This window comes from Neopelma chrysocephalum, unplaced genomic scaffold (assembly GCF_003984885.1).
Source record: "Neopelma chrysocephalum unplaced genomic scaffold, ASM398488v2 Primary Assembly neopelma1_59, whole genome shotgun sequence".
In the NCBI taxonomy this organism is placed as follows: domain Eukaryota; kingdom Metazoa; phylum Chordata; class Aves; order Passeriformes; family Pipridae; genus Neopelma; species Neopelma chrysocephalum.
The window spans coordinates 30,854,088-30,867,449 of record NW_020897714.1 but is presented as its reverse complement, the minus strand read 5'-3'; the positions used below and the strand labels follow the sequence as shown (position 1 = coordinate 30,867,449).

At 38.2% G+C, this 13,362-nt stretch overlaps 1 protein-coding gene across 17 annotated transcripts in view; it reads left to right on the top strand.

The window, feature by feature from the left end:
- SOX5 (SRY-box 5) overlaps positions 1-13,362 on the top strand; it is a 641,934-nt gene that overhangs the window by 542,140 nt on the left and 86,432 nt on the right. For all 17 annotated transcript variants that reach the window (XM_027680806.1, XM_027680807.1, XM_027680811.1 and 14 more), the window contains one exon: positions 8,570-8,655. In XM_027680806.1, the coding sequence (XP_027536607.1) occupies positions 8,570-8,655 (86 nt within the window). The remainder of the gene's footprint in view (positions 1-8,569; positions 8,656-13,362) is intronic.

Here is a 13,362-nt window from a genome sequence, read left to right as displayed (position 1 = left end):
GTAAAATAGTTAATATTATTATTTATATTTAATATTAATATTTATATTTAATATTATTACAACCAGAGTATTTATTTCTTATGAGAAAAATAAGTTGGCAGTATGTGATGGACTGTGTTGTCCACAATTAGCAAGAAAAATACTGGTCACCTACTTACTTGCTCCATGATTAGTTATCCATGCAGTGTGTGTTATTTGAAATTTAAGTATTTTTACTTCTATGCAAACCTCTTTATATGTATTTTATTGTACACATAATATGTAGTTTTTATATAGATGTATAATGCAAATCTTTTTATAAAGAGCTGATGTTTCAAAGTGGATTAAATAAGTTAGTGACCTGCAGCATGAGGAGATGTTAGGAGTTAACCCCAGTATCCCAAGTATTTAAAATGGTTTAGCAGCAGACGAGCACCTTCCATTTGAGCTGATGTTGAAAGCAAACAGAGCCCAGTTAATGCATTTCCCAAAGCTTCTCCCACATTTGGGCTCTACAGATTGGTTCAGATCATTTAACCCTTTTTTTTTCTTCTCAGCCAGCATTCCATAACTACTGCTATCACTAGATCAGCTCTACTTTTGATACTCACTGGATAATAGACATGACTCCCAGCATTTTAGCAATGGCAAGTGAAATGTCAGCTCTGCTGAGGTCTGAGGAGCTGTTGCTGTTGACTTCACTGAAGTCAGATTTCACACCAGATGATACAGATCTGCTAGGGCCACTCTTAGAAATAATTAGAATTTATTTAGAGCTAATTAATATTTGTGAAGTGCTTTGAAAGCATAAAAATGGTGTAAGTGATAGAAGAGGTTTTGTATTGTGCCCTTTAAAAACTGCATAGTTCTGCCTCTGAGGAGGCTGCTCTTCAGTCGTAGGTAGTGTGATCCTTTTATTAATGCACATATGTATAGATTTGTATGTGGAATACTAAGGCAAGATTGTATCTCCTGTGTAACAGATAATAAAGGGAACGAAATAAAGATTTGGGAAAGCAGAAGAGGTCTGGGGACCTAGTTACAGAAAAGGCAGAAGGAGTTAGGCTGAGAGCAGTATTCTCAGGGTGTTCAACACTGGGTGTTCTTCAACAAATGCAAGTATCAGAATGCACCGGGTCAGAGTGCTTCCCTGTGCTGCTTCTGTGCTTCTGCATTTACAGCACTGTTCACAATTAACTTTCCACTAGAAGACACAGAATAGCCCAAACTTTGTCAAGAAGGTGAGTCTTCCCCGATCAGTGGTGCTAAGTAAGATTAATTTTGGAAACTGCACTCCATCACTTCTTAAACCATTTGCTGATCACATTAAAAAGGAAGGGAAATGTTGACTAACCACTTAGAGCAGCGTGGTGTGTTGTAACAGTCCTGAGGCTTTTCAGTATGACTGAAGCTGTTGAATTCCAAAAAGGTTCTTCTCTGGAAGATGAAGAACAATAAACTTGGTTTTCTAAAATGAATTATTTGAAGATTTTTAGGATTTGTTTCCTTTTGTCAGGAAACAATAGTTGCTAAGTCTGTATTTCCAGGAGCGGGATTTACCCCAAGTATATTTTCCAGGTTGTTTGCAAGTTCTCAGGAAAGCTTCTAGGTAGCCTTTTATTTGCTGATACCTGTGTTATTTCTGTGGAAATACGCCAGATTTTGGAAACAAGAATTCTTTTTCTTTGCCTGTTACTCCTCTCCCCTGCGGATAATTTGTTGTAACAAATCATATTGTGTTCACAGTCAGATGTCATCAACACGAGGTTTCCTGAAAAAGCTTTAATCGCTATTTCAACCATATCCAATTAGGGGGAAAATGTGAATATACAGTAGGTACATTGTATGTGTCTTAGATATCAGCTCATTGGTACTGGAAGTATTCTAAATAAAATAATGCACAGAAAGTTATCGATGAAATATCTAATTACCTTTCCAAATTGGCAAAAATGTGCAAGATGAACAAGCCAAGCCTAATAAAATTGAAATACGCTGAATTATTCATCTATATTCTGAACAGTAATTCCGATCTCTGATAAAAATGAAACTCTCAGTTAATTGGTTCCTCACACAGTACAATAAAATTAATGTTTAGGAGTTAAATGCCATAAACTTCCTCGGGGAAATTTGCTGATGTATCTCTGTTTTGTAGTCGATCACATGTTTCATTGTTTAATGGAGTATCATGTGGACAACCTTATAATTTTTCTTGTGCTCAGTGTCCATGTTTCTGTCTTCTAAAGAGACTGAGTGCTAATTTCTGATTTAACTGTGTCAGCTGACATACAGGTCATTGGCAATCACCAAATCACAAGAAAAAAAATATTGACATTGCTATGCTTTTATCAGCATGACAAAAATAGGAACCATGTGTTGTGAGGACCACATACTGTAGCTTCTTTATAAAGATGCTAGTCATCTTTCAGGGCTACTGTTTATGCCTTGGAAAAGAATGAGCATATGACTAAACCCTCATGTTCCCCCCAGGATAAGAAAAGAGTAATAGCATTGTGAATAGAAACAGCAAGAAGGAGGAATTTTTGGTAACAACTTTGCCTTTTAGCATACATGAGAATGTGTCAGTTCTGTAAGGTTGCAAATGCAACGGAAGGCATCAAGGCTGCAAAATATAACAACACATCTAAAGACTCTTTCTAAGGGAAAGAATTCCATAGCTCCTGATCTCTGTGTGGGGACTTCTCACAATAATGCTAATAAAACCAAAGCAGACAAGCAAAACAATGGAGTCCTGTAAAAACAGGCTGATAGTTTTAATTCTGTTTCTAGGTCATAAAAGATGTTTGGTGGTACAGCACTGTTATCCACATTTGCACAATCAAATAAAGGTGCTGATTTTTAAATTCATGGGTGCGCACAAATGGGTACTCTGGAAATCATAGGATTATTCTGGTTGGAAGGGACCTTAGAAGGCTTGTAGTCCAATCTCTTCCTCCAAGCAGGGTCATCTAGGAGATGGGATCTGATTACTCAGGGCTTTATTCAGTTAGGGCTTGCAAACCTCCAAGGACAGAGAGTGCACAACCCTGTTTTGACAGCCTGTTTTAACATCTGGCTGTCCTCATGGGGAAAATCTGATCCTCTCTTGATTCACTTCATGCCCATTGGTTCTTGTCCTCCAACCAAACACTGCCAGGAGGAGCCTGGCACTGTCTTGTTGATCACCTCCTCATAGGGGTTGGAAAGCTGCTTTTAGGTCCCTCCAAAACCATCCCTTCTGTGTACTGAGTTGTTTCTCTAAAATACAAAACAGACTATTCTCTCTCGGTCAGTACTGTCCAGAACTATCTCAAAGAAAATCAGGGAAGCAGTTTGGATATCTTTTTGGAGGCCAGGTGATATCGTCTTCATACTCTTTTTTTCTTATTTATCTAAATCCCTAATGCCTAGAGCCAGAAGTCAGGGAACACTGCTTTCACGGCTTCCCATTACTCTTACTACATGTCCACCATCACACCAAAAAACGAAAGGAAAATGGTGATGAGGTTGAGAATGAATGAGTGGTGAGAAGAGATGCAGTGGATTACCTGTCAATTAGCCATTAACTGTGATTATTCATTATAAATACACTTAAAGGATAAATTGAGTGTAAAATTATTGTGGCTTTTTCTAGAACTTGTCAATAATGGGGGGAAGATAATGTAAGACTCCTTTTCATTCAACAAAAGCTTCTATAAGGAAATGTTTATTCCAGTATTTTTCATGGAATTTAGTTTTAGAAATTATAATTTAAGAATTTGGTTTTGTTTCCTACTCCTTATATTCTTCACTCTGTTTTTCTTTTTTTTTCTTCTTCTTCCACGACCTCCAACGTTTTTCATTTGCTGTCCCTGAAAGACAGGTAGGAGGAAAACAATGAGTTTTTTTAAAAATCATGGGAAATAAATGCCCTACTTCTCCTCTTCTGGTATCCCTTTTTTAAGAGAAGAAAATTTCAGGGAAAAAAATCAGAGTGTTCTATTGTTTCATGTAATCAGGTTCAACTTAAAAATCCTGTCAAAACATTATCATTTAACATTAGCATGTAGCTTGATTTATATAGCAAGTAAGACAATTGTGCCTGCTCTGAAGAGCTTGCAGCCTGTCAGGAGACAAGACAAGACACTAGGGGGGATTACACCATGAAGGAGAATAAATGAGATGAGTGACAGAAAAAGGAATACAAAAAGCATCCTAGGAGTTTGGGTGAATGGTGCAACACGCATAATGTTGGCTCCTGTGCTTCATTTTTGTTGTTTTTTTTTTTTTTTTTTAAAAAACCTTAATGTTTTTTAATTTATTAAACTCCTTTGATAAAATTTTGCAAAACATATAAATGGTTTAAGAGCCACTGTTGTATTTCCACAAGTATAGAATCATTTAATATCCACGAACTTGGTAGCTAGTCAATTGAAAATCAAGTTCCTGAACACAGGGCTGTTATTTTGTGTTTTGGGACAGGATGTCCACTTGGCTCTGTACCACAACTTACTTTCACAGAAAAGTGTTTTCAGTGGAGTATCATAGGAGAGTTCATAGAAAGAGTGGTTTGGAAGTGAATGTACTTCATGAAAAATCCTCTTGTAAGCAAGATCTTGGAAGATTATTTTGGGCAAGGATGAAGGTGTGATTTGAAATTGAAAGAAGTTGCAGTGCATAAATTATCAGGAAAGAGGTTCTGGGTATGTTTGTGGAAGACGGACCAGAAGAAGGATAGAGAAATAAAATATTGGCACGGAATTGAGGGTTCAGCCTTGCATTCTTTCTTCCCTGAACCACTGGTATTCTCCTTTGCTCACAGTGTCCCCAACACCTCTAATATACCCCATCAACTCCCCCACATCCCCTTCACTTCTATAGGTGCTGCATCACCAGTAAATTCTGTGCTCTTTTCATGTAGTCAACCTCGAATAATTCTGTTCTTCAAAGTGATGTCGCTGAGTAGCTGGGAAATAATTATATATTAGAGAATAATACATCAGCTAATGAAATAATTTTTAACTTGTTCTCACAGTAAAAATCCCGGCCTTTGATCTGCTCCAGATTTTACCATATAGGGTACTAAAGAAAAACAACAGCAACAAAACTTCTCTCTGAAGCTTTGTTTATAAGAAAAGTTCACACATAACAAGAGGCAGTTTGGAACATGAAAGAACTGCACAAAATGTTTCTTTTGGTAGCTGAGAGATGCAGGGAGGTACACTACTGCATGCATGCATTAGTAGATTAATAGTGAATTTTGTAAATGGAAATGTAATGTGGTCGTTTGAGAATTTATTGGTCTTCTCAGTTGTGCAAGCTTCTGACTGGCTTGGGAAATATCTATTTCTATTAACTGTATATCTTGCCTCACATTCCTGAAATGTTCCTAGAGCTTGGGAAAAAAATGTAGCCACTCTTTACATCTAAAAATAAGATATTTACTGAAGATGTAATGAAATCGTTAAGACATGCATTTCCCAGACTTCAGAATTAGCTAGAACTGCTCAGTGAGAAACTTCATTCTGTGGGAATAAATTTATGGATAGTAGAAAGATGCATCATGTTGTAGAGAAACAGCAAGAAATGTATTTATCAGATAAGACCTGAGACCTTTGTTAGTATTTTGAGGGATGGCAGTTGCTCCTGCATTGTGTGATGTGAATATATAAGAGCTTGGCATTATCATGGACAGGGGCCCAAAACCTTCCCTGGGAAGGGCACTGTCTGAAGAGTTGTCTGTTGGTTTTAATCTTGGCTCTTACACTGGCCTGTTGAGTGGCCCAAGCCCTGGCACAATGTTTGAGCATATTCCTTGCTCTTTTGTGATCTGTCTCCTGTCTAAACCACAAGATAGCAGAGGGTATTACCAAACCGTAACAGTGCAAAGATTCATGATAGGTTGCAGAAGGCTTTCATTTTTTGTTTGCTGTTTTTGTTAGTTAAAATTATTGGGGAGCAGTGGAAAAATGTAAAACCCTTTAAGGAGTGAGCTAACAAAAAACCAGTCTGGTAGACAGGCGAGCCTAGCTCTGCACAGCTATAATCTGGTTTTAGGATGAGTTTTTGCTCTAGAATTCAGAAAAACTGCCTTAGCATGTATTGGTGTAGTAGTCGCTTTCTAGGAGGAGTCCCAGAAGCATTGCCTACACTTCCAAAGCAAGTGGTTGTGACCATACATGTGGCCTTGGGATGTGCTTGTGGCCATGGGGACTTCAGCATGTTCTTCTCTCACAAGCATCTCCTTGATATTTCTACCAAATGAACCGTAAAGGGTAGGAATTACCACAACAGATGAGCATATGAGAATCTGCCTGGCTGTTTAGGAAGGTGAGAAGAGTGGGATTTATAAATTAGCATGATGGGCTGAGGCTTACACATGTGTGTGGAGAGAAGAGGAACGCGGGACAGTGCATGGAAGCTGTCTTTTAATATGTATGTTTTAATACAAGTAATTCAAAACTAGAAATTTTAATTGGCTGTAAGAATCGGTATCCTAGTGAGAAACTTTTCCCTCATTCTTTTTTTTTCTTTTTTTTTTTTTTTGAGTTGAGAAACTAAAAATTTTGTCTTCTGTCATGGCTGGTTTTTTATCAAAATGTCCCCTTCCAGAGAGGAGACTTTCAGAATGCTGCTGAGATTAGCCTGTGGGCTCCTAGTGGTATGGAAGCAGATAGACACCATTGACACCGACTCACTGACTACCATCTCTTTTTTCTCTCTGTCTTCAAATGTTTAAGGCCCAAGGCTTGAGTCACAAGATAACTCTCCAGAAAATTTCAAGTCAGAGAAATTAATAATTCAGTCCATGATATGACAAGGAAAATGGGTGCCTCAGTTAAAGCAAAGGAAAATTGGAAAGTGTAGAACAGTGGCATCCTCTGGGGAAAAAAACCAACCAAGTAAGTCAGGGAATCTGTTGCCCATTGACAAACGTAAATAGAGAGGTTGTGGCCTGGTGCTGATGCAAAGACACTTGTGGATGGGGATGCCTGGGTGGACCTTTGGGTTCCCATTGTTTGCCTGGTAGGCCTTGAAAGACTGTGAGGCTTCAGTCAGCAAAGAGTTAGTTAAGATGTTCTTAACTATAAGCATGCACACTTAATTTAAGTGAAATACCTGTTAAGGTGCCTTGCCAGCCCATTTTTTTGCTAGCCCTTCATTTTTAGAAGTTGTGGTATTTAATTCTTAACAGGAGATCAAAATGCTTGAATGAAAAGGTCTCTATAAAGAAGGTTGCATTATAAAAGGGAAAAAAAAATATTAGCAGTTTTCCTGAATGTGTTTACACCAACTCAGCCTATTTCTAACATTTAAAAAACATTCGATAAATTTCATTCCCTTTGTTTTCTGTAACTAAGGCTTCGTAACATTATAAACTTTAATTCAATAATAACTAATAATGCTTGTACAGAACACCCTGCACTGCCTTCTTAATTGTCTTTTTTTTCCCCTGTTCATTCAAAAAAGCACAATAAAGGGGAAAACTTTTAATCTGCCTCTCTAATAAAATGTACAGGAACATTTAGTTAGATTTTTCTGATAAAGTGTTCTGCCCTTTCCTTAGTCTCATTTCAAGTGGTTGTTTTAATGCTACAGAAATCATGCATGTCACCAGAACATAGGGATATACCGAAATGCTCTGGTAAACCTTATTTCAGTGGAAAGTGCTTAAACTTTTTATCATCTGGAGAAGCAATATAAATGTGTGTAAGATTTTTTATTATTTTTTACCAGTTTTCTTAATAGTTTTGTGCACGGGCTAGTAAGAAGTTTATTTTAACAAATCAGATATGTAAGGAGTGACCAAAAGTGAGTACTCCATAACATTAAAACATACCAGTCTCCATCTCAATTTTTGTCATCTGAGGTAATTTTCCTTTATAAATGACTGCAATTTTTCCTAAAACCGTTACTGGGTCTCTGTATCTCATCCAGCACAATGCAGTTCTTACTAAGAATGAAGTAGTTTTCCCTCAGAAGCAAAATTGAATCCCAGGTCATGAAGTGGAGTCGGTGCAGGGATTTAGGGATTTCGGAGGCTTGTATCTGATTTCCTTAACTTCATGTGCTTTTTGGTGTTGTAGGATCAAACCCTGACACTAAAGTGAGATTTTTTTTTCTCACCTGAAAGAAAGCAGAGTAGTCAATTGAGTGCCATTTCTGCTCTGCATGAGGCTCAGTTTACTAACAGTGAGCGGAGTTTGGTTAACTTCATATTCTGGACAAGCTTGTAAATTTGTCCCCTTCTAATGCTGTGATCTTATCAAGGTTGTACTGTTTTCCTTTTCTTCTCCTCCACCCCCATCTTCTTTCTTTCCTTTTTTTTGAAGTGCAGCCTTCTGATCAATGTGCACTTTTTTTTCCCATTTCCCTAAATACATCATGAAAAAGGATGAGGTTTCCGCCTTAATTGCTTGTGCCTTTTATTCACATTCCTCTCTCAGCCAGAATTGTGAAAAGAGTGTTAGTAAAAGGCTGCACAATAGAGCTTTTCATTAGGCCTCAACAAGGCACACAAAAGAAGGCTTTTGGAAAGAGTGAATGCAGGACTTTAATTTGCAGGTGGAGAGTAGATAAAAGGTGCTGACGCCTCTATTATTCTCTTACTTAGGTGACCCCTACCCCGTTCAGCTGATCCCAACTACCATGGCAGCTGCTGCCGCAGCAACACCGGGCTTAGGCCCACTCCAACTGCAGGTAAGTCCGAGCACAATGTAGAAGAGGCAAAGGTTAAGTAAATATGCAAACCAGTTTTCTCTTCCATTGCAACACAATGCAATTAACAGGGGTTTGGGGCTGTTCTTGTCTCGTGAAATTTGCATCTGTAGCAATGATACACATTTTCCTTTTACCTTCCAGGAACTTCTTGTTACAGTTTTTGTGTCTTTATTGTCAATTTAACTAATTTTAGGTTTGTACTTTAAATTTCTGCATAGTGGCGTGTTTGCTTCTCTTATTGTTGCTGTTTAACCCCAGCTGGCAACTAAGTACTACATGGCCACTCACTCATTCCACCTCTCCAAAAGTGGGATGGGAGGAGAATCAGGGAAAAAAGAGGTGAAACCCATGGATTGAGATAAGAACATTTCAATAATTGAAATAAATACAATAGGAATAATGATAATAACAACAATAATAGTAACGAATGTAATGAAAAGGAGAGAGAGAGAAATGAAATACAAGGAAAACGAGTGGTGCACAGTACCCTTGCTCTCCATCCATTGACCAATGCCCAACCTGTCCCTGAGCAGTGATCAGCCCCTCCCAGAAAACTACCCCCAGTTTATAAACTGCACATGACATTCTCTGGTATGGAATATTCCTTTGGCCAGTTTGGGTCAGCTGTCTTGGCCTTGCTGCCTCCAAGCATTTTGTACAGCTTCTCACTGGTGGAGCATGGGAAGTGAGAAATCCTTGGTTTAGGGTAAGTGCTATTTAGAAACAATCAAAACATCAGTGTGTTATCAACGTTATTCTCATACTAAATCCCAAACACAGCTACTGAGAAAAAACCAACTCTATCCCAGCCAAAACTGGGACACTTTTCCATTAGATCCTTCTGATGCAGGCTGTAATGCTGGCTAGGTGTAAACCACCAAAAGGAAATGGATTGCCAGGCAGAAAAGCTCTGTCCTGACAAGCACTTTTAAACTGCTTAAAAGTTGTTTACATGATTATGTCCATTTAGGCCATAAGCTCTTCAGAGCAATGACTGGCCCCTCCTACAGTGTTTTATGGTACTCAAGCATTTTAGGCACTGCTGTAGTGCAGATAATTAGTGATTATTCCAATTTAACGTAGACAATTAGAAAACAGGTGGAAAGATACTAAAGAATTTTTTTTTCAGCTACATGAAAGAGTTGGGCTGGTAACCAGATGTATATGATTTTCAAACTGCTGATACAATTTTAAATTTTGAAAGTATTAGGGTGTCCATGGGTCTTAATGACAGCAGTGCAGATGTTCCTCAGATATTACTGATCAGCCACACAACCCTTATCGAATCATTGGAATTAAGCAAATGTGATGTCCATTGCTGCAGTTTGGATTTTGCTACCTGCCATGTATGCCTTGCTGGCAGGATGAAGCTGAGTAAAATTTGGGACTATAAGGAAACCAAGACCCAAATCGTCTGTAATTCTACGTGATCTGGATTGACGCTCTTTTCTAGAAACAAGAAAAACAAAGTCCCATGCTCTCCATTGCAAACGAGTCTCCCCGCTCGCTATTATTTGCCAAGTCACATGGAAATAGCAGAGCTTTGTACCTGCTTGGAAAGGCTCAGTGTTTATAACCAGTACGTGTGAAATGCATTCTCAAACTGTGTTTGGCCCACATCAGTATGAAGTAGACATCAGTAGATATTTCAGTTGTTTGGCCAGCGTACGAGAGCGTGGGACATAGTCCTGGGGAGGATCTTTTTTTTTTAATTTTATTTTAACACAGCCAGCGGAAGTTAGCTGAGTTTCACAGAAATAGCTGCCAGTGTGTAAGCTGACACATTCCATGCACCACAGAGGTTAATACATTCATTCCTATTGTGCCTTTGTATGAAAAGCTACACTGTCTGTGTGTTAGTTTCTGATTCTGTGAGTTACAAATACCGTAGGCGGCTTAAGAATCATGGGAGCCATAAAAGTCATCCCTTTGAAATGAATTTTGAGGAGTAACGTCAGTATTGATAAAGTGCTTATAATAGCCAAACACACATGAACAGACATATGGAAGAAAGGGGGGGGGGAAGGAAAAACAAACATGGAGCTAGCTAGCAGAAAACAGAGGTCTGAGTCTAATTCTTATTTTTCATTCAGGCTAGTCCTAAAATAATGTGTCAGTGCTCCAGTAAGTTGGGAGAATGGTTTACTTTCATTTCAGGACCATCTTTGGACTGTATCTGTGCATGCTGTGGGCTGAAGTATTCTGATTAAAATAGGCTTTATCACAATGTCAGTTTTCTTGTTAAAAGGTGGGCTTTGTGCAAATGTGACTGACTTCATAAATATCTTGGGATGAGTTTAGGTTGTGGAAAATTTGAGAAAAAGGCCTCTTGTTTCTGTGCAATGAAGAACATTAAAATGAAAATATTGAGCAAATTCACCTATGTTGTTTTGCTGCATGTTATTTAGTCTGGAATCAAAGGGAGAGTTTGGCAGCCAGTCAGTGGTAAAAGTTCAAATTACTGACTCTGTAGACTCCCTTGAATCTTTCAGACTCAACCTCTAAGGCTATGTTTATGATGGAAAAAAATTAAAGTTGTCTTTCTTCATGTGTTATTTTCAGCTATCAGTGCAACCTGTCTACTAGAAATTGGACATACCACTTGACTTCTGGTGTCATTTGAAAGAACCAGGCTAGATGCACTTCGAGAATGGTTTTATCATACAGTGGTACTCAGGATGGCCACTGAGCTATGCTAACATGACTGGAGCTAAATGTAGTGTAGCTGCTAACCTAGAAAGATTATGCCTTCCAAAGTCTGTACAAATCCAGTTTAGCTCAGTGATGATGATGACTTTGTTGAGTCACAAAGAAACATTCATGATGTTTTTTTATGAAGAATTGACCCAAACCCACCTTTAAATGGCATTGCAGTCTCTTTCAAGGGGGAACTCTTCTTACTTCAGATATTCCCCTGCATTACATATAACCACAGTGTTCCCTACAAACCCTCTGTCATCTGGTCATCAGACAGTAAAAGGTCAGGAAAGTACAATGTTCCTTCTTTTCTTCTTTTTCTATCCTCCCTATCATTCATCTTTCAGACTTTGTGTACTTAAAGCAGTGGTTTTCAGGGGAGATCAAAGGACCTGACACAATGCTCAGTTTGTTGCTCCCAGCAGAATTTGGTACACAACGTTATCTTAGTGAAGACAAAGCCAAGGAATTTTTCTTGTTTGTTTGTGTAGCGATAAACACGTCTTTGTTATTTCATTAGAGAATTTTAAGTCGGGTCATGGCTTTAGTAGTGTACCATGAGATCAACAGGAAGTACCTTTTTATCCCTGGTTGTCAAAAATTGAATTTTCTTTTTGTAAATGAGATGCACACTGTATTTATAGAAGAACAGCTAGCACCTGATTGTTTTCCAGTAGCAAAGAAACTCTTTATCAGTGAAAATGTAATCTCTCATTTTGAAATCCCCTGTTGATTCCCAGTGAAATCTGAAGCCCTCCATTTCTCTCCCTGCCTTTGAGTCCATACTGGGATATACAGATTCTGTCATCTGATATCTGCCACAATTAGCCATACATGATTGCCTTTATTTTCAGTATCCACAGAGAGACTAATGACTCAGTGAGAATGGAAACTAAAACTTACATTGTTAGGTGTTGCAAAAGGAGTAGATGGATGGGGCCATGTTGGAGAAGCTGGAACTAACACGATTCAAATGTGAACCTGTCCTCTAATAAAGTGCTACCTATCAGCACTGCGTACTCACTCATTCCCACATTTAATGACATAAATGCCATTTGAAAAAAAAATAAGTTTTAGCTTTCCTCTGTTAATGAGAAGACTCAGTCTTGAATGTTGTGTGAAGTGTCATTTTAAAATACGCTCTCATTGCAGTAAAATCCCTCTTGGTTAGCATCTGAGTTTCTTATGTTAGTTTTTCCCCTCATAAATATCATATGGTCTTATTCTTCAGGAGGGATGCAGCATGGTGATTCTGTTTCAAATGAACAAGAATAAAACTGAGCACAGCCTTGCCGCTGTGTTCTACTGACTCAGGCTAATGAGTCCAAAATACTGCTATATGCCTTAGATGAACACAATGTTTTCCTATATGGTTTGGCAGATGAGGGAATTAAATTCCTCCGCTTGAAAATCAACATTCAAAGCTGTAAGCATAGATATCATGTAACAAGTTTTACACAAGCTAAACTGAAGTGATTATTTTAATACCGGTCATCTTGGGCATCGCTCGTATGAAAGAGATGATTCCAGAAGTCTTAGCAAATTCAGTATAACATTATATCTGATCATTTCTTTTCTGATTAAAAAAAATATTTCCCGCGTGCTTTCTGAGCATTAGGAAACACAGGACCTGATTGCATGATCTGAAAACTGATAGGAATCCACACCATTGGGAGTGCAAATGGTTCAGATTTCCCAGATTGCTTGTTTGATAACCAGATAGTGACAACGACTGATTAATTGGCAGTAATACAAATGCTGTATATACCCATAACTACATTGAAAGATCATGCTGGATGTATAATGACAGCTGCCCGTGTAGTCTTACTGTATGGACATTTTGTGTCCTGTCAAAACAGTATAGCAGTCTGATGTAGTACAGATTTCCTGCAAACATCTGCTCTTGGAAAAAAAACACCCCAAAAAGTTTTGAGTGCAGACCTTTTTCCAAAGAAAAAATTTTCATCCCTGTTCATCTTAGCATGAAAC